Source organism: Macrosteles quadrilineatus, unplaced genomic scaffold (genome assembly GCF_028750875.1).
Source record: "Macrosteles quadrilineatus isolate MER2022 unplaced genomic scaffold, UCM_ALF_1.0 Scaffold_2__2_contigs__length_208266976, whole genome shotgun sequence".
Taxonomy (NCBI): domain Eukaryota; kingdom Metazoa; phylum Arthropoda; class Insecta; order Hemiptera; family Cicadellidae; genus Macrosteles; species Macrosteles quadrilineatus.
In genome coordinates this window covers 173,631,085-173,657,748 of record NW_026542595.1, presented here as the reverse complement: position 1 = coordinate 173,657,748, position 26,664 = coordinate 173,631,085, and the positions used below count along the sequence as shown (strand labels likewise).

Below are 26,664 nucleotides of genomic sequence, written 5' to 3'. Positions count from 1 at the left end.
AGAAACGTTAGGGTCACTAAAAAGCTAAAACCACAACTCAAGCGATTATTAATTGAATTAAAAATTAACCTTGTTCAAAAGTTTACTGAAAACGTTATTTTGACATTCTTTCACTGTATTCATGTCAGGTAATCTTGTGCTTACCTCACTTATTTATTTTTTCTTTACATAAGTGATCTATTTAAGTCGTTTTCTTGGGGACTTTGAAGGTATAATAAAAACTGTCCAAATTGCTCTCACTAAGCTATCTCACTCGGTAGTCTTTTTATCGTGACAGATTGTCGCTGGCATTGTTACCTAAATATCCAGAGACAAGTAAATAAGTAATTCGTCAACTAGTTGCGACATAAGTTACATTAGCCAAAGGTACGGCAACTTGTATAGACAGTAAGGTGTCATGCAACTATGTTAAAGCGTTTCTTTCTCTTCTTCTTCTTCTCCTCTTGACGTTGATTGATGTCTTCACTACGCTGCTTGCATCTCTTGATGTATGTTGGGCTATTGAAGAAGAGTCTGTGTACAACATGGACGCACTTACATGACCGTTCCCGAACTACTGCTTACACATTTCGTTTACATTTGTTACATTTGTTTCAGTTTTGTATCATTGCAGACCGGAGTTGGAATAATTACAAGAAATGTTAAAGTAAGTAAGAAATTTCACAAAACTTTTGGTGATTTAATCTTGTACTTTTCAATTACATTCATTAAATAGATATTTTTTGATTCCATAAGTTTTCAATCTTTTAATTAAATTTTATGTTGAACTTTATGGGCTTGCACATTTTGAAACTGGACTCTTTAGTTATTGAATATTATAATAATTTTAAACCCTCTTTAAATATCAACCTATTTGGCAACAACCTATACCAACCTATAGTGCCTCATAGGTACCAAAGATTTCAAGACATAACAGTCTATATGCAACACTTGCTATACAGGGTGTTGAAAATGTCTGGAACCAACATTATATCTGGTGAGTGGTTAAAGAAAAACAAATGATACTTTGTGCACGGATATACTATGGTTTTACCTATCTTTTGGTGCCTTATGAAAATTTTTACCACTTATAGGGAACGTCCTGTGGAGGATGCAGTAATAAGTTTTAATGGAAGCCTACGGTAAATGATACATCATTTTAAAGGCCATTTTTTTCTGAGTAAGGAGCCAAAAGTTTCATCTCAAAAGGACCACCCTAGCGAAAATGGCACCTGTTTGAAATTTAAAAATTCCGTTCCCTATAAATGGTTTTTTAAATTTCAAACAGTCGCCATTTTTGCTAGGGTGGTCCTTTTGAGATGAAACTTGTGGCTCCTTACTCAGGAAAAAATGGCCTTTAAAATGATGTATCATTTACCATAGGCTTCCATTAAAACTTATTACTGCATCCTCCACAGGACGTTCCCTATAAGTGGTAAAAATTTTCATAAGGCACCAAAAGATAGGTAAAACCATAGTATATCCGTACACAAAATATCAGTTGTTTTTCTTTAACCACTCACGAGATATAATGTTGGTTCCAGACATTTTCAACACCCTGTATATATTTTCTAAATGAAGTTAAACACGTTTTAAAATGCACCCCTGGAAATATCCACAAGTTTAATTTACATATCCAAAATCCTCTGTGATCGTTTAGACAGTCCTTACCTCCATCAAACAACTAGGCATGCAAAACTAAGAGGTGTCCTTCAGTATGAGCCGTCAGCGTCAGGACTGCAATGATGGATAACTCGACGACAAAAGACCTGATTATGTACTTGTTTGATAACACGCGTAACTGATTACCGTGATTTGACGACCTTGAACTAATCGTGAGGGAAAGTCGGGAATCATCGTCTAGGATGGATTGACATAAACTTCACGAGCATCGTCAGAGGAGAATATATACATTAGGAGAATATATACAGTTCTTCTTCGTGAATCTTGCACCCCGAGTGGTTTTTTGTTTAATTTTTTGCACGCTGTAAAAAGTTTTAATTAATTTTTGTTCTCAGGGGAATTTAATTTGGCAAAACTGTTTCGAGACAAAAACGTCAAGAGCATCTAAAACATATACTAAAGCTAAGAGAGATTTTCATTCATCAACCGTTTCGATAAAAATCCAACTATACTACTATGACTGTTTTGTTGTAGGTAATTTGGCCTGAACATCTTCGGATATTTACTGAAATTAGGATCAGATACGTAATGATTGAAATAACAATGGAAGACAACAAAAAAAATACTAAGGTAATTAAAATAACCTAAAAGATCCGTTCAGAAGAAAAGGGATAATTTTCAAAGCCTTCCACTTTCTACCATTACCAACGATAAGAACGCTCAGAATCGTCCAACTTACCATGTGTCTAACTTATCTGCATGTTCGTATAGAACCGTTTATTTTGTATGATGATTATTGTGGGATTTGTGGACATTTTCTTTAAAAAAATCCGTGATAAAATTGTCCACAATCCATTATTTAACAATATTACACATTTTAACCTCATTATGAGCGGAAGATTACCTTACAATAGAATTACATAGATTTGCCTAGTGTAGCTTTGATGCGATGTAAGAATCGGCGTTTCTTCAGCTAGAATCACAAATTAAAATTCTAACAATGAAGGAAAAATGTGTCTAGTTTCCAGTGACCAAAGGGTATTTTTAGCAAAATAAAATCTGTAGCCTTGGAACATGGGTAATGTAAATCACTATGTAACTCTTTTTACTCCAAAACCTACTTTTGCTTTACGCAATAGGAATTTTTGATTCTTTAAAACTCCCTGAAGAACCTAAGACTCCTTTTTACTTTTCCCCCTTGACCTACCCTACTCCCGGCCGTGACACTGCCCCTGTCTCCTTATCGCATTTCAGGACTCCAGGACCCCCTCTCCCGTCCTCTTGCTCCGTTTCACTCGCTCGCTCCGCTTCTACTGTATCGTCCTCAGTCTTCGGTAAAACACGGGTAAGTCGTGCCACTGACCTAAGAAACACGCGAAATTTTTTCGAGTGGAATTTTTACTGCACGTTTTGTGAAGTGAAAGATCGTCGTTTTAGGTGTCTGTTAGGTTTGACATGTAAGTATTTTTTTTATTTGAGTTGTTTTTATTGTTTACTGTGTTTTTTTTATGGAATTCATTAAAGGGTCTACAGTTGTAGCATTGAAATCAATAGTCAAAGGTTATAGGTACAGTATACAGTATAGTATAAAAGTTTATAGTATTTTCACAACTTAATACGTTATGAAATATGAACTCTTGTTTCTAATCCAACTATCCTAAAACACCATTGTATTTTTTTTAATTTTTACAACTTTTTTATTACCTTTTAAGGATTTTTAATTAATGGAACGATCCAAACCCTGGTCTTGATACTATCTATCGTCAACATTGAATAGATTGCACTATTAAATAATAGGCCAATAGGGTATGATTATTTAGATTTTATGTCATTCGCGGATTAGGCCTGATGATGATTGGAGTGACCAATCATCCGATTAGCATTGCCATCTTTTATATATATATTTACCGTCTTGTTTAAAACAGTATAAGTGTAAAATATGTTTCAAAAGTTATTAGACTTGTTTTTATTTACTCTCCGTATTTATATTTTAAAAAATTAAAGAATGGATGTTGTACACTGTTAAACATATTTTTACAAACAAACAGTAAGTCCCTTTAAAACAACTACCTTGCAAAACTGGGTTTAACGATTTAATATTGTGATATAGCGTACTATAATCGTATCGCTTTCCAAGTGAGACAACGGAATGTAGATGTAGATGTAATGTAGATTTATTTTATTTGTCAATTTAATTACTATAGGCTATAACGAAAGTTTAAAACTAACGTTAGCCCTGATGTTCATTACAGTCTATGTCTACGATTATTCCATCTGTTTATAATGTCTGACGAGATCGAATTAAACGTTTGTTCAAATTAGACTTTTTAATTTTAAAATGTCTCAAATTAACTTAAAGTTTCTTGTTAAAGACCTCAAAATCTGCTTGGTTTACGAGGACTATACGAAATGTTTGGATAAAATCATTATGCTCACAAACCAGAAACTAATATTTTGTTTTTGTTAATTTAATTCAAATAAATAATAAATAAACCAAAAATAGATGATTAAGTTCAACTTGACATATTTAATACTTTGTCTTGAATTTGTTTTCAAATATTGTTCGGAACACCATAAACAGTGAAACATATTTTTCATATATTTATATCTAATATTTAAATTTTTCAATCAACAAATAATATTCAAACATCAATTCTATTGTTGTCCTTTGATGTCTGAATGTCTCTACTCAAAGGACATCAATAGAATTGATGTTTCCTCCACAAATTAACATAAAAGCATCTTATAGAACGTTTTCGGTGAGTTGGGAAAAGTGAATATTTATCCGTACAACCAACAACTGTACGCAACAGTTATGTTTGTCAGGTCATAAATTAGACAATCCCGCCGAACGTAAGAGAAGTGCGTTGTCATTGACAGTTACTTCACTTTAGTGTGCGGCCTTAACACTTTAACACCTTTGGCATTGTGTCACAGGCTGTAAAACGTGCCAAACAACCTACTATGGCTACAGACTAGGACATCATAGGTACGTGTATTGGCTGTTCGTCAATCAATTATCATATAATGTGCAAACAGATAGTTTATGTGCTAAAATTATGTGCAAATAGATAGTTTATGTGAGTAAACAAAGTACAAATAGATAGTTCATGTACGTAAATACTCCCACCGTAGAAAACCTGCAGACTAAGCGAATTTCCATTTGCCTAATTGGATTTTCACTTAAATATTCCCTCAAATATGTTAGATTTATTCCTCATTTAAATAACATAAGATTTAACGAGTAGGCTACTGAGGTTTGCTGCTACATGGAGGGTGTAGTAAAATGTTAACAGCTTAGTGTAGAATAATAAATTTGCTATATTTAAACAAACAAACTACAACAGTTTGCTTACTCTCCAAAAGAACACACACATTGGAATTTTAAATTTAACATTCCCATTAAATTAGCCGAGGTGGGGGGTTAGTTGAATTTTCCCCGTAATTAATAACCCTACAAAAACACTTCAATAGTCTATTTTTCCCCTTTTCAAAAGTACGTAGAGAGAAATGGAAAAATGTTATATGTTGAGGTTAAAAAATGAGAAATCTCAATTTTTACTCCATAAAACCCCGTTCACATGCTAACAAAGCATTAAATACACACCAGATTTTAACTTAAAGATTAGATGCCTACCAGTTCTATGCAAAGCTGTCAGTTATAATAACTAAAAAAATCTGTTAAAATTGCGTACTAATAAACAGGGGTTGAATGTGTGTTAAAAAGTACTATGAGTCAAAAGTAAAAATTCTATGAAATAAATTATCAAAATTGTTGTATTACTTACCAATTTTTTAGACTCGGAACCCTTGGTAGTACCAACACTTAACTACATCAACTTTCAACTGGCCAGACTAAGCTTATCACAAAATAAACTCATCACGGATGCTGCGATGTGTTGACTTAACAGTGATCTCTTTGTCTTCGTGAGTTTTCCTAGAACCAGACAGAAGCGGTGTTACTTCACGTAATGATAACATGTTATGACAAAGATCATTTGAAATTTGTGCGACTCTTTGACTGGTACGGATGTCGTGTATTTGTCCAATTAAGTTTTTTTAGTTTCTTTGACAGTTTGAAGTTTAATATTGATTACCTAAGACCGTTTGTTAACTCTCCGTTTCAGTCCAGTTCTTATAATTGAAAAGTTTCACAGAACAGCATTATTTACTTACATGACAGCATAGCTTAGTTAACAACACGGGTAACGGACCAACGAGATTCAAGGATTGATAGAAAAGAAGTAAAATTGTAATGATTCGAACTTCAACTAATCAGCTGTTCAGGCCAATTTAATTGTTGGGTGTAATTAGTGTTTGGTACAATGTTCCGTTGCATCACTGTCAGTGGCAATGAGAGGTTATAAACGAAAACATAACCTTTCTTAGAAGTTATGAGAAGTGATTTTAGTAATTAAAACACTGTCGTAGGGAACTTAGTGTACGCAACTCGCGTAAAAGAAGTTAATAAGCTATAACGCAGCATGCTTGTTGGCTAATTTTCACCTAAGAGTACCAGGATGGCGGAAATTTTTAGGAACCTTAATAGTTGAGTTAAGTCAGCCAAGGCGACTCCTACTTAATCCCTGGCTTTTAATACATAATTGACAAATTTTTGCTCAGAGTACCAGGAAGGCAGTGTTAGGTTGGTACATGGTACAGAATAAATTTAGTAGCCAGATAAAAATTTCACACATAGAGCATTTTTTGAAGGTTTCTTTTTAAGTGCCTTTCTCGGTTGTTGCAGAAGCTGCCCCTGGGCGGTATGATACTGAGGTGACAGTCGACCATGGTATGGACCCGTCCGTGGAGTTCGCCATCCCTTCTACAGTCCTGCGTCATCCTGTTGCTAGTTCAAGGTATGAGATTGCAAATAATTTGGAAAATTACACGAAATAGTCTCTTCCAAAGATATTGTGGGATTGAAACATACAATTGGTTGCTTACAGCTTGACAATGGGAAAACCCTAATGCATACTTGAACAAAAATTGTTTGTTGCTAGTTTGTTGTATACTTTGGTTCCTTAACTTTGTTGCAATGCTTTTGCAATCTGAATTGAACGTTTATGTGTATTAATAGTATCAAACTTTATTTTCGACCATTTCGTTCCGTTTTTGTTCTATCGCAGATATAAAACACGCTATAAAAAAAACAAAAAAATAACTAATGAAAAGATCAGAAGAGGATGGTTTAATAATGATTTGCATTTGCTATAATAACCAGATTTTCAACTTAAAATACAACCACTTTTTTTTCTTTTCTACTTTTTGACAGAACAAGTAACGGTACAAGATGAACCATAGATATAAATTCAACACAAGAGAGTATGTTTAATATATGGCTTTTCTGTATCCACATTGTAAAATCTCTCTGAATGGCACTTGGATTACCAGCTTTAATTTCCAATTCGTTCACTCAATTAATTTTAACTTTATTACCTCGTCGGAAATCCCTTACCCAATTTACTCATACAAAGATGGGAAGAATGTCATTCTGTCTGCAAGGATTAATTGTCCAGGGACCTGTAGAAAGACTTTCTCCTTCAAACAAGGTTTGCGACCGAAGCGCTTCCAGCGGCTACTTTCTGCATCCCATTGACCTTAACCTTGGTCCAAACCGGTCACGTGATATGAAACGTTTTCGCAGAGAAAATTCGTGTGTCACACCCGGAGAAGCTTTCGCCATTTTAAAGTTCACGATTTTGGAAGTTTCTTGTGAAGAATGTCGGCATTTGACACCTGTTGAGTGTTTTTGTTTGTAAACTTTCTATTATTCGAGATATTTATTTCTCTTGTATAAATTTTGGAAAATGAAGAGGCTTATGTGTACCTATGAATCTGAATACAAAGGAGACATCCCATCTATATGCAGCAGCTTGAGCAAATCTTTCGTTCCCCATAGTTGATCGAAATCGAGCCTAACAAGATCAGATGGTTGATGTTATACCGCTGTTTTTCCGCTTTATTGCAGTTTAAAAGTTGTTTAAAGAAGTACAGTTGTAAGAGGCCGAAACGGTTTGAAGTCACAGTTGTCTATCAATTGTCAATGTATAATTTACCAGTCAAGTGGTATAATATTATTTAACTGTGGAGTAGTGAAATAAGAGTAGCTTTAAACATTAGACTGTTAAATACAAGTTTCCTATTCTTGGGATGAAAAATTATTGTACAACGGAAAACGAAAACTGATATGCATAACAAATAAGAAAACCTCTTGCATGACTGAAAATTTTACCAATGAACATCTAAATTTCAGGACTACCAAATAAATTAACTAAGACATCAATCCAATTCAAATTATCAGAGTCTTAGGGTCCAACACCACGTTCATCTTCTTATAAGATGAAAATATGACACGTACAAATAGCACCTCACAAAATACTTTCCTTAAGACGTATTTTCCTTAAAGTTTACAGTTCCTTAAGGAATTAATGATATGTTAACCTTGTTTGTAAATAAACGTAGTTGATTATTTACACAAATGGACAGGTATCCAACTTACAGACTTTTCCATTTGATCCCATGTAAAGAATGAGATTGAAGTAGATTTCACATCAAAAAGTTACAATAACACTTTTTTACATGACTTACCGAAGTTTCAACACAGACTGTACTTATTGTACCTGTGGTGTTTGGCAGGAGCACTGGTACAGTCAATGGTAGTGTATGATGGATGATCTGCCAGTCACCCAAACAAGTATTAGTCTCAATTACCTCCTCAACCTCTAGAGGTTCGTGGTTAAATATTTGTGGTTGTGGCAACACTTGGTCACAAGTGTTTGGTCTAGTGTATGCTTGTAACAGGTAGGAACGATGTGTTATGGGCATATTTGATTGTGTGAATGAGTTTTTAGCGAAATTACTTTTCATTGATTGTTTGGTGTGTGTAATGTTTGTTTGCATTACATCAAAATCATGGAAGATTCTGTTTTCCCCTCTAGACCTACTAAATCTCTGGCCACCCTTAAGGGTGTTATGGCAATATATTGCTTACTACTTAACCTGCCGAGTCAGTATTACACTTTATGAAAATTTCTCAACCTGTTAAAGAAATTTTTTATGTTCAATTTCATTTTTGAACTTCCATTTATGATACCGTAATTATTACATACATATTTTGTTGTAACTAGCTATTTAATTCGTCCGTAGATGGAATTGCTAATAAATTGATTAATTAAAAAATAGACGAATCAAATTACCCTATTGTTTTAAATGTTAAATGTAAAGAGTGTTCTCGAATGAAATCGGATGAAATGAAACGGTAAATATTAATGACATTGAAGAAGCCATGGAGGAACTAAAGTAATTTCTTCGTTCTAACACACCCAAATAAAAAGCGAGGTCGATACTGTTGTTACATGTTAAACAATGTGTAAGGGAACAGTTTAGTCCAGGTGTTTAGATCAGTTACAGTTTTGTTTCAACGAGGTTCGCGGGAACAACAAAGATAGCAGACTTTCCACTCTACTAACTTCAACTTGAGTCCAATTTGCCGGTAATTAACTCAGCAAGGAAAGTAAATGATTACCAGAATTGGTGGGAATTGATGCGAGATGAAGGTATCCCATGTTTAATTGTTGTGTAGGTATTGACCGAACACCGTGGCCAGTAGCTCAGTGAAGTGTTTTTTTTTTTTTTTTTTTTTTTTTTTTAAAAAAAGAGGTTGGCGGCCTCTTTTAACCTTGCATTTGCCCGTCCACATAGACTAAGCGCCCGTGCGTGGATCGTTTACAGCAAAGCAAGGAGTGAGCCGGTACAGTACAAAGGTGATCTTTACTGATAAAATGTTATCGGCAGTGACCAGGATCCGAACCCACGACATCGCTGCCTTGGGCCCGAAGTCCGCGACGCTACCGACTGAGCCACCGACTCACTAATAAATTCGGTAATAAATAAGTTCGGATGATAAGCCCAGGATAAGCCAGACGATCTGGTTTAAGATTTCATCACAGTAGCGGTGATAGTCTCATCATGTGACTTGAACCACAAAATAGTGAGAAAGGCAGTCTTTATTCAGTTATTATGCAAAACAGCACATCACTTTCTTTAGACCAACGCCACTCGGTTTCATGGTAACGGGCAGCTGCCATTTCACTTCAAGAGATCAAGTAGTTCATCTATTTTTACAAATAGACTCCATCCCCAGCAAATGAATACATTCGTTATTTGATCAAACTATAGTTGTTCAAAGGTTTATTGCGGACATTTTCCATCACGAATGTAAAAAACAATACACAACGTTTCGGGATCTGGAACCTGATCCCGTCTTCAGGTGAAAAAACTTAACTAACACATTACAACTAACAATACACAAACGCCCAACCTAAGTTGGAATACACTACCGAGGGTAGTAGTCAAAAAATATGCCAAGAAAATATGTCAAGAAATATGGGGGAGGAAACTATAGTGTTGATTGTTGATGTTCTCAATAGAATGAATCATTAAATTTCAAATATTTCTCCACCATTATGCATCCTCTTTTCATCTTCATATGGGAAACACTGAAACAGTGTGTCTTAATTATAAAAGTGACGTTGGATTACCAAAAAGGTCTACATTTTAGAGGAACTTGCTTAGCCAATGGTTATCAAATTCACTTTGGTTGGTATACTATGTTCCATTTACGAGCTCTCAATAATGTTTGCTGATGCAACATTGGATGAAGTAAATAAATTGTACATTTAGATACTATAATTTCTTTAGAATACTCTTTAGCCCAAACCTTTTTCCACTTCCAATCTTCCAAGTTTATTAAATTTTTACAACCTTTCATTTTGGTCTCCTGCAGACATAAACTAGTGGATGCTAAAGTAACCTTGAATGTTTACGCAAGACTTCGGACATCGAACTTTAAGTCAAGGACTGAACATCCAGTTTCCAGTTTAGTTCAGTTCCACGTTTCCAGTTCCACTACCAGGCAGCGACCACAAGTCGTGGTGGCCAAACGGTCGTGAAACCCCGGACTGTGGACCGTGGACCGCAGGATTGCCGGATTGTGGACCAGTCCTGTTTCAACTTTCCAACAAATCCATGCTTTCATCGACCTTGACCCTCGCGACGAATCGCTGTCAAAGACACTTACACTTTCCCCCAACTTACTGTCTTGGTGACTATTGTGTAACTGGATTATCTTGTTATGCGGCGCCGAGTTTCCTCTAAGGAAATATTGTAAACCAGGAGTTGACCAGAACTTGTTGACCAGATGATAGGTAGCATTGCTTAATTTTAATTTTTGGGTTTCTAATAATTCTATATTCTTTTGCTTCGCACGTATAAAACTCATCAGCCAACTTCAAGTATTTAATAACTAAGGATATCAATGTTACATTCCAAATAACCTTAAGTATGGATTCATTTATGAATTATATTTTTTATTCGCGTTTGACGTGTAGACATGTAATTTTAATAAAGAGTCCATTCTGTAGTGAACCTTTCGTTCAGTCACGTATGTCTTAAGATCTTATCGGCAGAGAATGTTAGGTGCGCGTAGTGCAACCCTTAACGTTTCTAAATACATGTAAAAGATATACCTAGTGTTAAGCAGGCCTTTTCTTAAATGATTAATTAAAATACACCCCTACTTTGTAATGCTTCTCTACAGTAGATATCACTACTTTTTTAGTAGAACTATTTGAGACATTTTTACGTACGCAACTAAGTTAAATATTTTAAAACGGAAATAAAACATGATTGTTGGTCAATATACCTTCCTTACTTTTCTTGCTGGACGACCTTACCGTATTTATCCAACAGGAAGAGCCGTCACGTTCTACCAATGTTTTTTGTTTCATTTTTGTCCCTAAATGTTCCCTTTCACAACGTCGGTCGCGTGGAGTGCACGTGAGCGCGGGGAGAAAGTCCCGCCAATCCGCCATACGCTCGCGGTTTAGAGGTCTTTGCTTTTAATCGCGAAATTGCACGTCTTTGAGGAACCCCCACTTACATTGACCGCGGGGTCACTTGCTATTAGTTATTGATGCTTCCCTGAAATTGTAAGGAGTATGCCAATTGCTTGCTGCTACCCTAGAATGAAGTGGTAGACTTTACATCACAAAGGGAGAGATCTACAGTATATACTGTGCTATTTCAAAGCAAATAGATACACGTTTATAAGTATTTTTTTTTTATCTGTTGGTATGAAAAATGAAGCACAGTATGACCAAACAGTCTTTAACTGTTAGTAGTTTTCTTATATCCTATGAGGACAGGCATTGCCTGTAGATTGATAGTCATTGGTAAAGGAAACTATTTTGTTGTTATGAGATTTATTAGATCTAGGTATACCATAATCACTGTGCTTGAAATAATTGTTCTTGTTCAAACTATCAGATTGTCTTAAATCAACCATTGTGCTCATCTTCATCTCGTTTTCACTTTGGTTTGTAAATCAGCCAGACATTCTATGAAGATACTAATTTAATTTACATTTAGTAAACTTAGTTTGTGGTTGAAGTGATAAAAATAATTTTCAAACATCGGGAGCTCAGCAGAACCATATTTGAATCTATAACTCGATTCTACCAAATGTATATGAAAACTCCCAAAATACGTAAACTAATTATTGAGCTGCTTCAAACAATTATCTCTTTAAAATCGGCTATTAATTCCTCAAAAAGTTCCTAAATTCAACAAATTTGTATCCATCTTTTTTTTAGAATTTTGGTGACTAATTTCGACTTAACTGTAAGGTTGGTGCTTTGGACCGGTATATATTATGATAATATGATGATGATGCTGCGGCCATGTTGGCTTCTGGGTCAACCGGGCTAGGAACTAGCAAAGCAGAAACACAGTTTGAGAAAGTTGACCCTCTCTAGTTTTCGGCAAATTTAACGTTGTTGAACAACAGGTTTAGTCATCTTGACATGCTTGCTTGTCTGTTCCGTACGCGCAATCTTTTGTACCTGAATCCAAAACAAATCTTCGATATTCACTCGTAAAAACTGCAGTGTTTTTGTCGTACACATATCGTGGGGAGAATTGTTCAACATCAATTTATTCTGTGTAATCTGTGAACATAAGCACTGTATCACAGAGGTTGTAAACATGTTGAATGCGTCGTGTCCAATGTGTAAAGTGTTAAGTGGGCTCAAAGTCGTAAAGATGACAGAAACCTTGGTTTAACAGTTGGTTACATTGTATTTGTAGACTTGGCTCATACACGCATTCTCAGTCTAAGAATTTTGATGGGTTTTAAATAATTTTAAGTAGGGAATGAAGATTAAATTTTTAATGTTTTCAGTGTAAAAGATTTCTTTAAATCACATCTAAATTGTTCCATAAAATCATGTCCATAAACTAAAATCTTGAGACATGCATACGCCTGTCCTCACAATTCTAAGTTATTAAACAAAGGGTTTATTTGAAATAATTAATCAATTGAGTTAACATTAAATTTAATCCAGTAAAAGTCAATTATTTGAAATTGGCTTTTCTTTTAATGTGTGTGTAATTGTGAATACGTAAAAGTATCTTTAACCTAAGGTTCTTTTTAAGTTCTTGTTTTTTTTCACCTGAGGACCTGATCAGATTCCATATCCCGTATTGTTTTTTTACCATCATGATGGAAAATGTCCGTAATAAACCTTTGAACAACGTAAAAGTATTTCCACAAAAGTTTTAAAATATATTCAAAGTAGTGACTGACTGTTTTAAAACCATCTTGACAAAGATTGATCACGTTTTATGCAAACTTCAAATATATTCAAATTTTACTCTGCCTTGCCTTAAGATGTACAGCCTAATTTATTAACACTTAAGTTATATTTTCTCCAATCATCTTTTCTGGCTCGGAACCAAATTTCTAAAATCAATCTACATCCATCAGCCTTAACGAGTTGATAGCTTAACTTTAAAAGAGACCATTTATTTTCTTGAGGAGGAAAATTAATAACGCGTGTAAATTATTGTACTGCCACCTAAATGTTCCACTTCGTAAATTCCAATCGGCACATGTGATCCTTTCTCTGAACAGCGGAGAGAGTGCTTTCGCCATGTGATTTATACATATCGAGAGCAGCTGGCAGCCTCACAAGTTATCAGCTGATATCCACCTGTTAGAGAGTTGCAGATCAGCTGTTTGCAGTAGCAGACGACGTGTCACCAAGACTTGTTTGGAGGGAAAAGTACATTATTTTTATGATGGATTGTTTTGACAGTAACTTTTACCATTGGCTCTACCACATTGGGAGATGTTGAATGGAGTTTTTAGAATGTGGAGAGACTCGTCTTACATATTTGTTGACATTTTGTCCTTGGACATTTTTATTGATAGAGGACAAACACACAACAGCACCACGACGCATCACGAGTGCTTTGACAAAGCACTAGATTAACTCATTTATATGTCATACATATGAATCTTAATATTTTAAAGACGTAAACAAAATAAAAGTGGGTTTATTAAAGAGAAAAAATTACTTTACACTGTATGTGTTGATTTACAAGTAGAACCTAAAGCAATACTCCTAACCCGTTTTCAACCATAGACCTAGGGTATGAAAACTGGATTTAACCAAGCTGGACCCAGCTGTTACTAATCTAATAAAGCAGCTGATCTTTGTCAGTAACAAAGCTATGCACTTTTTAAAGTAATTGAATTAACAAAAAAAAAACTACTAGAAAGTGTAAATCGTTACTTTACACCTATATAATTAAACTTATATTATATTGGTGACGTTGATCCATACATTTTATTCAATATTTTTTTCATTTCTTCTATAGACCATTCTATATATAGATACGTTGATGACAGGATACATTATAAATATTTAAAATAATACTGTGAATTACTCTTTATAATATTTATATGTAATTATTATTTCAAATGTTCTTTGATTTAAGATTCAGTACCGTTAGTGTAAAAAAACACAACAATTTTGAAAAGTTTTATTTGTTTACAAGGGGTATTGTTAAATCCTTTCCAAGCCGTACAGTGGCCGTCTTGATGTTTGAGAGTTAAAACCCGTCGAAGTAAATAATACAACCCAACTTTATCCTGGAAGAATAATCCTTCAGGCTACTACCGATGTTCGAAGAGCAGCCTATAATATAACTTGGTGGCTTATATTATATTTTGTTATATTATATTTTGTTATATTATACTATGTTATATTATATTATTTTTGAATGAATGAATGAAATATGTTTATTTCCACATAATATATACAGAAAACAATAACATACTTTTTAATACAAAATACTTACAAAATAAAACTAAGACGAAGAATAAAAAAGAACATTTCTGTATAAACTAAATTAAATTGATTGTATGAAATACAGCAGACATAGGCAAGTGCTGCCTGTGCGTCTGCTGGGTTGCTATTTAATATTTATAGTAACTAAGTCATATGGAATTATTGCCTATAAAAAAGATGAATAATGAAATGAAAACTGTTGCTTAAAAGGTTATTAGTTTAGAAAGGAGATGTATATGAATTGTTAAATTGAATAAGATCTACAATGAATACAGTTTTGAACAGGGGGGGGACTAGACTTGTATTGTATTGTTGTATAATATACTTCAATGATAAAACCATTGACCATAGGATAAAAACCGTTACTGTAAATAAAACAATAAACAGTTAAAACTAAATAGCCTTTTTACTAACAAATTTATTAGACTATAGCGTTATTTTGTCTATTATCCGTCATAGTTATTTAGCACCACAGTGTATAACACAGTAGGATAAGTGATATTAAGATATAATACCAGTCGAGAGAAAGCCTTCCAAGGCGGAATGGACCGTGAACTGAATAAAGAGAAGTGAGATTTAATGACAGCGTTAAACAGGTGTTTTGGTGTTGATCTGTGATTACGGCTCTTTTGGTACGGCTTGATTCACTCGTTTTCATCAGGGTTACGTCAGATGACTCACTCATTTTTATTTATTGGTCAACCAAAATAAGTAGTGATGAAAAGAGCTGCTTCCTATGTCCTAGAATTCCGAGACCCTTGGTACACCATATAAAAAATAATGTTCAAATTAAGAAGTAACCAAAACGTTAAATTTTCCCATTGTATTGCATTGATGTTTTTAAAGCTCCTTACTACCCTTGGACCTAGTTATATCTTGCATTAATTGTACCATAGAGTTCCTTAATTGCGTCAAGCCCTCAAAGGATCCCAGAAGTGTTCCTTAGATGCGCCAAACCCAAGCCAGGTTAGATTGAGTTGCCAGCAGAAGGAATGTTCTTGTTTACGTGTCATCCCTAACCTACCTCTGAGCTAACCTAACCTAATCTAACCTAACCTAACCAAACCAAACCGAACATAACCTAACCAAACCTAACCTAACCTAACCTACTCAATCATACAGTCAACGAGGGCCTCCCACGTGGCGTAGTTCTCTGGAGTAGTTGGCGCAATTCAGGAATACCCGACTACCTGACTCAGGTCAATTGGCACAATTAATTAATGCCAGCCCTTTTTAAAAGTTCTTTAACACCCTTGGACCTAGTTCAAGAAATTGATAAGATTTACTTAAAGATAATAAACTGTCTCTTTCCAGGTACCATCGGCTTGCTTTGGAATGCTTTTGACATCGATTATTGGCGCTGCAAACTCAAGAGGAATAATGTCTGTCCAGACGAAGACATCAGGATATTTCTCTATTCACCGTAAGTGTTGCGTCCCCATCTTATAACAGCGTCCTACTTAAACGTTTGTTGTATTCGTTCAATTATTCTTTTGGTATCCCCGATTTCTTCCATGATAACATGACTCCACATTCCAGATAACATGATTTTACTACTACTTTAAAGGTTTTTTTAAAATGTCATTCAACATTTTAGGGTTTTAAGTTTTTTACACCTGAGATTCCTAGCAAAGAATGCCAAAGTAGGTATCCCAGTATATTTTACTTAGCTACTCCTGATTGGATGCCGTCAATAACCTAATGAGATCGTTTATGCATTTATTTGTTTCTATAATAATTTGCTTAGTCAAAAGTCACAAACAAAATATTATTAGGGGGTAGATATGTATGAAATTAAAACACAGAACCAGTATGGCTTGGGAAATTTGTATATGATGCTGCTGTAATATGCTCTTCTTTGATAAAACAAGGAAAGTAATTTGACCAAGGAAGTTTAAAAGAAAAAGTGTATCGTATCACAAACTGTTACCAGCTCCAATTAAACACACCTGATGAGCAGAGTTTGACAATGATCTTTTAACTTTCCGTTTGCAGAGACAAGAGCTACGCCACGCGTATCCAGATCCACAGTCCGTTGTCGCTCCAGGAGCAAGGTTGGGACCCTCTCCGCAAGAATGTCATCATCATCCACGGCTTCAACGGCACGGAGAGCAAAACTCCGATGACCTTCATCCGGGATGGTAAGATCGAAGAATCCTTGCTTAGGTATTAATGATGTTCTTTCTATCAATGGGTAAAATAGTGCCCTACACATTGCTTGTAAGCTTGTTAAAACGTTGGAGATCTAGGAAGATGTATGTATTAGAGTCACGATTTCCTTTATACGTGTGCCATGTGTCGTGGTGTTTTGTCAATATTTTGTGGCTCAAACTATTTCAAGAATCCATCTAAAATCAAGGGAATCTTCACATAAACATATTTATACTCAGAAACTGCAAAATAAATGTGACATACAATGATAACCTTAGAACAGTAAAGCTCAAGAAAACTGCACACGATGAATAATTATTGCAATGCCAAACAACAACAACAACAACATCATCATCATCATCATCATCAACAACAACAACAACAACAATAAACAACGTACAATGTATCTTTTTGCAAAGTGTTGTCTTCCGAATAATAGTTAGTAGAATAAATTACTTGACTTAATCTTCAAAGATAAAAAAACCTTTTAGTTTTATTCCATCCATCTCAACTAATGTTTTAAGGTCGCATTTGCAATGTTAAACCTGTCAAAAAGACAACATTTAGTAAATATCAAAACCTTCCAAGGTTATTGAACGTTAAGCTCACAGAAATTTATAGCTTGCAGGAGCTAAAGAAATGGCCGTAGTTTATAGTTTGTAGATTTGATCAACTGTTTAAGGTATAAAACTTCCACACATCCACACTTTTGAATAATGGCATTCAGGAAATGACTTTCTTGAGGTTATAGAAGGTGAATTGTAGCTTACTGCAGGTGGATTGCTGCAACACCATGATTCCACAGCCTACTTTTACTGAGAAAGCCCTCTTCTAGATGTATTTTCTGCTACATATTCTTCTACTTATTCTTTTAGTAACCCTCACTAATATGTCCCTAGCCTACATCCACAGAGGGGACTACAACATCTTCACGATAGATTGGGAGATCCTGACGCCGTTCCCGTGCTACTTGTCGGCCATCAGCAACTCTCGGCTGGTTGCGCAGTGCTCTGCGCAGTTCTACTCGTACCTGACCCACAGCGGTGCGCCTGCGCACACCATTCACTGCGTAGGGCACAGTCTAGGCGCGCACATCTGCGGCATGATGAGCAACCATCTCACGGAGAAGATGCATAAGATAATTGGTAAATGTTCACATTAAACTTTGGAGAAAGATTGCCTAATTGATTATAGATCTCGAATAAGTCTATGTCAAAAGAATTTTTGAATCTCTTATGGTTCATTACTCTATCAAATGGTTGTCGGGTTGACCCTGAGAAAATTCAGTAGCTTTTAATGGTTCAAAAGTGAGTCTAGTGGTCCTTGCCCACTAGGCTTTAATAAAATGCTTCTAGCATAATAAACCGTTTGTATAAGCCGTTAACAAGTGAATAGATCACTGTACTAAATTCTAAACTCCCTTGCATTCAAATTCAACTCAAAATACGCACTTATGTAGCTGTCTTGTTAGTGATGTTAGTTCAATTATGCTTATTTTCGCCATAGTTCCCTTATATATCACAAAACGTAATGTTCACTTATGAGGTTAGCATAGTGGAAGTAGTGTTCACCCACTGAACAGAATTTAAACTGTTCCCACACGATTTTTAAGTTTGACAGTAGCACAACCCATACCCATTGCATATCGAATGAAAGATATTAGTCTATTGAATTTAATGGCATCAAAACGAAATTCTGTATTACAGTAAATCCATTTTACCCAACTTAAGGCATTCCATTAAAATTTATGTGACGGTTCCATTGGTTGCGGCATTTAAGCCTTTCCCTTCCCGCGCATTCAGTGTATTTCATCCTTGAATGGGCTGTAAAAATGTCTGACAAAGTATATTCCAAGGTTATAACTAGTATGACTAGAAATCACTACAAACATTCAAGTTAACCCGGTTGCATAGCTTTTATTGTAAAATAGATTTACAATCCCATTGTTAAACGTTTCATAAATTGAGATTTGGGCATTCTGAAACGTGCAATGTTATTTTAGAACAAGATGTTTCAGTTTATCGATTACTTAAGTCTATGTAACTTATTCAGTAGTTATTGAACACGTAATTTTAGTTGGAAAGTTGACCATTTAACATTTGAATAGTTTTCAATGATATCCAAAGTACTGGAAATTCGATCAACTGGTTTGTCTATCAACTGGTTTGTCGATCAACTTGATTGTCGGCTAACTGGTTTGTCGATCAACTTGATTGTCGGCCAACTGGTTTCTCGATAAACTGGTGTCTCGGTCAAACTCTAAGCTCTAAATACACAAATTTCACATTTCCCTGTGTAGGGCTCGACCCGGCACGACCTTTAGTGGACAGGTACGGGTCCAGAGCCTTCAGACTGACCAGGGACGACGCTCACATCGTCCAAGTGTTCCACACGAACGCCGGTCTGCTAGGGGAGGTGCCTCAGGTGGGCCATGTTGACTTCTGCATCAACGGTGGCAGAATGCAGCCCAGCTGTCGCAAAGAGGGACGGCGTATCAGTAAGTAGTGCATCTTGTAACAGGCTAATTCCTTTCATAGAAATGAATTTGAAGATGGACCATTTGATGTTTTATCAGTAACTAAGTAAGTGCTAAACAATTCGCCAAAATGAAGGTGACATTTATTTTGCAGCTTCACTTAAAGGGCTTATCTCGAGAAACATGATCCTGAGCTAGGGCCATGAGCGGTACAATTTTAAGTTTCCTGAAAACATACGATTTTCCATTTCATTTTGCGATCATCCTGCATTGGTACTTAGTACAACTACGTACACAAAGTACCCTACTGTCTCAATAAGGTTATCAAGCGTGTAGGGTTACTGAGTACTGTGTATGAAAACTTCAGAAATCCCGACTAGTCTGTCCATTCTGTAACTAATATTATAGCCAGTTGCTTAAAGTTTTACATCTTGTTCTATCAGGACAGGCGAGATGCAGTCACTTCCTCAGTTCTTGTTTCTTCGCCGCCACCATCAGTGAGGCCGGTAGCCGCCACAAGGCCGCCCCCTGCTCGGTCACTTGCCGCCCTCTGCCTCCACCACTGGGCGGCCTGGACCGCACCGTGTCCATGGGCGTCCACACACCAGAGACGTAAGTAATCATAGAGGGGCCAGTAAATAAACTTTTGGTACTACACAGCGCTCATCAACTGCTCACTTTATAAAACTATTATTGGTTGTGCTTAGTTGTTTGTACCTCAGCATTCTGTGCGAGAGGTATTGGGCTAGATCCCCAGCATATCATAAAACGATCGAAGAATTTGGGCTGCTGTCTTGCAATCTTAACGTGGTATTTTGTAAGTGTTTACTGTTGCCACTGGCGCTTAATTTTTTTTGTTGGTCAATTGAGGATGTTCCATGCTTTAGTTGTTTCGTTGAATATAATGGTATAATAATCGCACAGCTGTATTTTGCTTTCAAGAGTTTTTCACAATGCAGAATGAGTAGGTACCGGTACGGTATCTATATATTAATAGGCAAACATGTTTCTTTAAAACCTTTTTTCTCAGCTCGTGTGCATCGTAGGGAAAATCTGCGCATACTGTCAGAAAGATATTTTCTTGTAGATGTGCAGAATCCCTTTATAAATATAAGCTCAAAAATAAGCAGAACAAATTAATTTTAAATAAAATAAAATAATATAAATAATTTATAAAATAATATAGACCTCCAGTTGTAGTAATGTTTTATCGTGCCGTACAAATTTTCACTTGCCTATCAGGCGTGTCTAATGATTGTCACAGAACATGAAGTCATTGACGTAGTTCCGCACTTTGGGTCGATTTTCACCCAAGTGAAAGCATTCCTTCATTCATGAACAACCAAATGAGTGCTGTAATTCAATAATTTTTTGTAAAAGAACATTTATTTCACTGCAATCAAAAATTTTTTATTTGTTTAGATAGTTATGCCGATTGAAATTTTTCCAATCGTATATCATTATTTCATAAGTAACGGATCCATTAAGATTTTTAAACCAAATTTTAAACCCGGTGAGAAAATGAGGAATACAAAAAGGTGGTTCCATAGTTAAAAACTGTTAGTTTTAGCAAGTAACAAAGCTATAAAAACATCACAACTAGCTCTGGGTTGAAATACTTGTCGCGTCTGAGGTAGGTAAGTAAAACATACAATTAAAAAACCCGTAAAATTACGAGGTACTTTTTGTAGTGCGTGTAATATCTAGCTAACCCATAGGCATAAAAAAGTTAAAAATCAGTTTTTTTTTTCAAAAACTTTGGACAAAAGCTGATTATTAATTTTTTTTATATAATTTAACTAAGCTTTACAATAGGGTTTTACAGTAGGTGTATTGGCTTATGAACAAGAATTTGATTGAAAAATACGCCCGCCTCTCATCACGAAATGATAGTAAGTAAGTAAGTAGCAGATAAGCAAAGCATACAACAAACACACATTGTGGATCACGTGGTTGGTCACGTGTACATTGCGGGACTCTAGTCACGTATTATCTTGTTTGATCACGTAAAGAACTACGTGATCTTATCCGACTAAAATACGTCATTCATTTCCCTGAAACACCAACGTGCAACCGTTTAAAAATTAACTAGGCTTCGGACTATTATGTATGGCACACCTAGTACTGTATACGGTTAATTCGTTATTTAAAATAACGGAATAAGCTAAAAATGTATTACTTACACAATTAAAATATTCAAAATTTATTTAACAAATTTCTCCCTTGAACTTATTTTAACGTTGATTTGTTTGTAAAATAGTACAGTTAAACACCAAAATCATGGTACGGGGTACGGGATAGCACGGACTAATTCAATTTAGCCACGAAGTCGTTCCTTAGTGGACTCCGAATTCGAACAAGCTAAACAGAACCACATGAGAAAGGAGTTGAAAGTAATTACTACAAAAAGTAGTCCCCTTTCACTACATAACATACAGCTGGGTAATGAAACACTAAACCCATTTTATAGTTATCAGCTCTTGTTGGAAATCGAGGAGAACGTAGTTTTTGTTTTCTAAAAAAGAGAAATATATTGATCAAAGTGTGTTTCATTATTACGCAAGCTGATGGAATTTACTTTATGGAGAGTTGAGGAGTTGTAGATGCCTCATAGAATCACCATAATCGTTGAATAAAATTGTTTCAATAGTGTTGTTTACATGTTTTAAAATGTATACAAATCGTTAGTGGCAATAAAGTTTAACAATTGCATTTCAATTAAAACACACAAAAATCCTATTTATGCAACTACGGTTATGCCCTATTTGTGTGGTTTTAGACATCTTTGAATTACGAAAAGTAAATATATAAATCTTTGAATTGTATCACTGTTTTGTTTCAGTAATTTGTTATAACCTTATTTAGCTACATAAATCAAATATGTAAAGTGCTGTACCTATTGGATTAGTGGTCGTTTCCAAACTGGGACGTAAATGTAAACTTAAAGACTTTTTCTGTACTGTGTTTTGGTCGTGGCTTGATTTTAACATATGCGATGATTCGTTGTTTTGTTTACATTTGTGTCGTTATTTTTGTAATCATTATGGCAACCCATAAGGCCAATGTAAAAATGTATTATATAGGCATTATCAAAAATTTAAATTGGTTTCGTTTAAACCTTCCAAACATATGTCAAAACAACCTAGGTAAGTTTGCCTAAAATATGTTCAGCCATTATTGAGTTTTAGTGTTATAAATATTGCATTGAAGTTGATCCCACAGAGCTTCGCTTCGCTCCGCACAATAAACGCCGGTTCCAAGGTTTTCTTAATCTTAAACGATAACGATGTAATAGTATTTTTACAAAAATCTGCTAATCACACATCCAGCAAATTCTTTTCCGAACTACTGATACAAACAAAATACGCCAAACCAAATAGTTCCCCCACATAGTTGTTTTGCAATAATCATTATCATACGTCCACAACAATAACCTCTTACCGCCGCAGGGAAAGCTTTTAACGCTCGTAAGGTCCGGACAGTATTACTGGTATTACCCTATAATCTACATTCCCCACGGCGCATGCCTGAGGCGCTAGAAAGTTGCGCATGTGCATTTTAACTGATCTAATTATGCGAGAAAAAGTCGAGGAGAAATTAAGTGACTTTCATACGGATTCCATGAGACAATGACGTCATGAGATCGCTCAGTGCACTCAATTGAGCGCCTAATCCATGGGAAGCACTCAATGGCTCACAATGCCTATGGGAGCTTATGGGAAAGTGGGAAGTATGTTTTACTATTCGTGCTCTTAAGTTAGGGAAGCATATTGTTCCTGAGTAATGGTTTCATTCCCAATCGTGCATTATTTGTAAATATGAGAAAAGGGTTACTTTCTGTATTGTAGTATAATTTTGTGAAAGTTGTCCTCCTAATTGTTGAATTAGTGTGGAAATGAAAATGTTTCTCTTTCAAATAATAACGTCAGTTTTGGGAACCCAGTTCATCCTTAAATTGTATACAGTATAGGGAATTTTCGTATATATAGCCAAAACCTATAAGCTATGTTAATAAAATAAATTATACAAATTGAACCGTTGACCATAAACTCTACGTTTTAGGTTTACGGTCAAGGATTTATTTATTTATTTATTCTCAACGGTAAACACCATTTTACAAACAATTGATTAATTTATAAAGTGCAGACATGAAAGTGAACTAGCAAGCAGACTAAGGTAATTCTAAAGTAGCTTATATAATTATATGAAAAGCAAACCGTGGTAATATAAATAATAAAGAAAAGAGTTGAGCAATACTCGAATGTAAACAATAAAGAATTTAAGTTCAACGTGAAAAAATACTCAACGAGCAAAAGGAAACAAGAATAAGATTTAAAAAAACTTATCAAGGCTTAACAACGACAGCAACAACAAGGCTTAACAAGGGATTTAATTCAACGACGAAAAACAGCCTATCATTTAAAAGCATTAGTTAGAAAGGACCTAACAAAATAATCACACAAAATAAACTCCACCAAAGACAATTAATTGTCTTTTATAAACAATACATACTACTCTGGCAATATAAATCTATCATGATTATTAAATTCAGTAAAAAAGTAATGGATTGAACAAATTAGGAAAAGGCTCGTATTCTCTGGTATTTGCATTTAGTTCAGATCCAGACCTATTCCGTATTCCGTAATGCTTTACTCTACAACTAAAATTACTTTTTTGAAATTTAGTGGATGAAGTAATTTACGAATTATCGTGCGAGTAGGTATTGTATGGTCATTGAAATATCAAAAGTGCTTGTTTTCCATAAATAAATACAAGCAATTTCAGAATAACCGTTTATTATCTTTGTATTAAAATTGCTTGTTCACATTTTTTATTTAGATTCAGACATACGGAGACTGATTCTATGTATATAAAAAAGTGTTTATAAATTTCAAAACTATCTTTTAAAACTATACGTTTCGAGGGCCAGTTATCGCAAGCGCCTGCAAGTCTATACTGACAACTTACATTCTCGACGTCCATGTGTGCTGCGTTTGCTTTTAGAAGGTGTTCATTGAAATAGAAAAGTTTCTATATTGTGATCATACGATCATACTACTGTAATGTAATTTTAGAGCATCAATTTGGCATGACTACCGAATTCAAATTAAGTTTCCTACTTAGTATTCAAACAGAAAATATTATTTATTGTACCAGCTACAATTTAGAAAATTTGTTGAGAATTTCCAATTTTTTTATTTTATTTGGAAAGACTTGAAGTGCTATTTTCCTGCCTAATTTTTTTTTAAATTCTGTTTCAGTGTGCGAGGGACTTACTGCATACGAATGGATGACGCTCAGCGATGCCCCTTTGATTAGTAGCCACTATACTGGGGGTGAAACATCTAGGCAGAGCTACACCAAGGCATTGTAGCCTGTAGTGCATACAACATGTACTCACTGACCCTACCATAGTGACAGATTTCAACCAAAGCCATATCATGATGCGATATTTAGTGAATAACAACATTTATTTAATATCTAATAGTAATTATATTGAGATGCTGAACGTGTAGAATGTACATGTTCAGATGTTTCTGGTATTTTATTTTTATTATTTTCCATTATTATTATGTTTGTTACAAATTACCTAGATAATATGAATTGTATTTTGCCTTCACAATATTATATTTTGCATCTATTTATGTTCTATTGCATTTGATAACAAAATTGAAGACATGGTACAATTACCTAAAATAGATTAGATAGAAAGGTGATTTTTAATATTGTATTTAAAAATTTTAATCCATCAACTAAAAAAAAAACTTAAAATTATTCTTTTTTAAACAATTAAATAATAGAAATTGTTATAGAATAATTAAGTTTAAATATTTAATTGTATACTTTTATCGACCATAGGCAGTATTTATTTAGTTATTTATTTTTAGGTTTATACATTTATTTAATATTAAAAACATCATTTCCCATACACAACTAGACATTTTATAGATTTTCAAACAGTTACGGGTTCAATTTTTATGGTTTTTAGAGCAAATAAAATAGTTTACTATATTTAACATGCATTTATAGAATTTTTAAACAAATCAAAATGCCAAATAAAGAAGTTAGTATGTTGTAGTAAAAATATTGTAATATTGCTATACCTCAATAAAATAGTGTATGATTGTATTAGATGTGAATTAGTTCAAATACAATATTTTCATGTAACTAATCCATTATCTTTATCAAAATGGTTATTTATTTTCACCCAACTTAAAGAACCTAAATATTAAAATAAAAAGTATTAAAAATAAAAGTCTAAATACAAAGACTAAACATTTGTGATCAAAAAATGCTTTTACATTTAGTAAGTAAATATATAAAGAGGAATAAGATTCTCTTCAAGTAAGAGCGTGTAGCCTAAACTAAAGTTTAACCATAAATTTCAAAGATGAAAATAATAGAGAATCTAATCTCTTCTTAAAAACTAAATAAATATAAATTTTATTTGTAATTTCATTGCTTAGGTCATTAAGCAACAAGAAAGACTATGCTATGGTCATTTTATGGAGGTACTGTATCTAATTTGGTCTGCCAAATAATTACAACAGATGATTTCAGCACTAGTCAAAGGTCCTATGCTAAAATATCCCAGTATTGAGATAAATCGGGTAAAGTGTTCTTAATGTAATAGTATATTTTGTACCTAGGGCCGAAAATGAGCAACAAACATCAGCTCTCGATCGATTTAAGTTCTTGACTTCGTCTCGAACTTAAAAACTATCTCGAGCCTGCAAAACCATTTCGGTCCGTGGTACGAACGCTATTTTTCACCACACTATAACCTATTACCAACACTATTCACCACTATAATAATGCACACTGATAGTCAACACAACTTTAAGGTTATGTGACGAAATAATTTGAGAAATCAGCTAAAATTAAAATAAATAGTTGCTAGGCAACGGTGACAATAACACAATTCTATTGCAATGCTATGGATTTTCATTGTGTATTTAAAATGCATTCATGTTTTAAGTAAGTAGCAAATTACGATGACAGCTGGCATGGCCAGCAAAACGTAACTTTCAGCCACCAATTAACGTATGTAATACAGCCAAAAATATCATAGTGAGGGGAAAACTTATTTTTAAAATTTATTTCTAATTGGCAAGAACCTACCCAAGAAGAAATATAATTTTTAAAATATAACACTGCCATAGATATTACTTCATCTATGCCATTACCTTGAATTGTCGATGAGGAATTTATATGGATAGTCACTTCCACAAACCATCA

General features: G+C 34.6%; 1 protein-coding gene across 2 annotated transcripts; it reads left to right on the top strand.

The window, feature by feature from the left end:
* The first annotated feature begins 549 nt into the window (after positions 1-549).
* LOC128987211 (phospholipase A1 1-like) lies at positions 550-25,161 on the top strand. 2 transcript variants are annotated; one of them, XM_054407958.1, is made up of 8 exons: positions 550-646; positions 6,350-6,461; positions 16,113-16,221; positions 16,794-16,939; positions 17,849-18,094; positions 19,249-19,446; positions 19,869-20,037; positions 24,687-25,161. In XM_054407958.1, exons 2-8 carry the CDS (start codon positions 6,392-6,394, stop codon positions 24,742-24,744), a joined length of 996 nt encoding a protein of 331 aa, XP_054263933.1. In that variant the 5' UTR covers positions 550-646; positions 6,350-6,391; the 3' UTR covers positions 24,745-25,161. The 2 variants fall into 2 exon arrangements, with proteins under 2 accessions (XP_054263933.1, XP_054263932.1); XM_054407957.1 differs by lacking the exon at positions 550-646 and adding an exon at positions 2,966-3,059.
* The last annotated feature ends 1,503 nt before the right edge of the window (positions 25,162-26,664 follow it).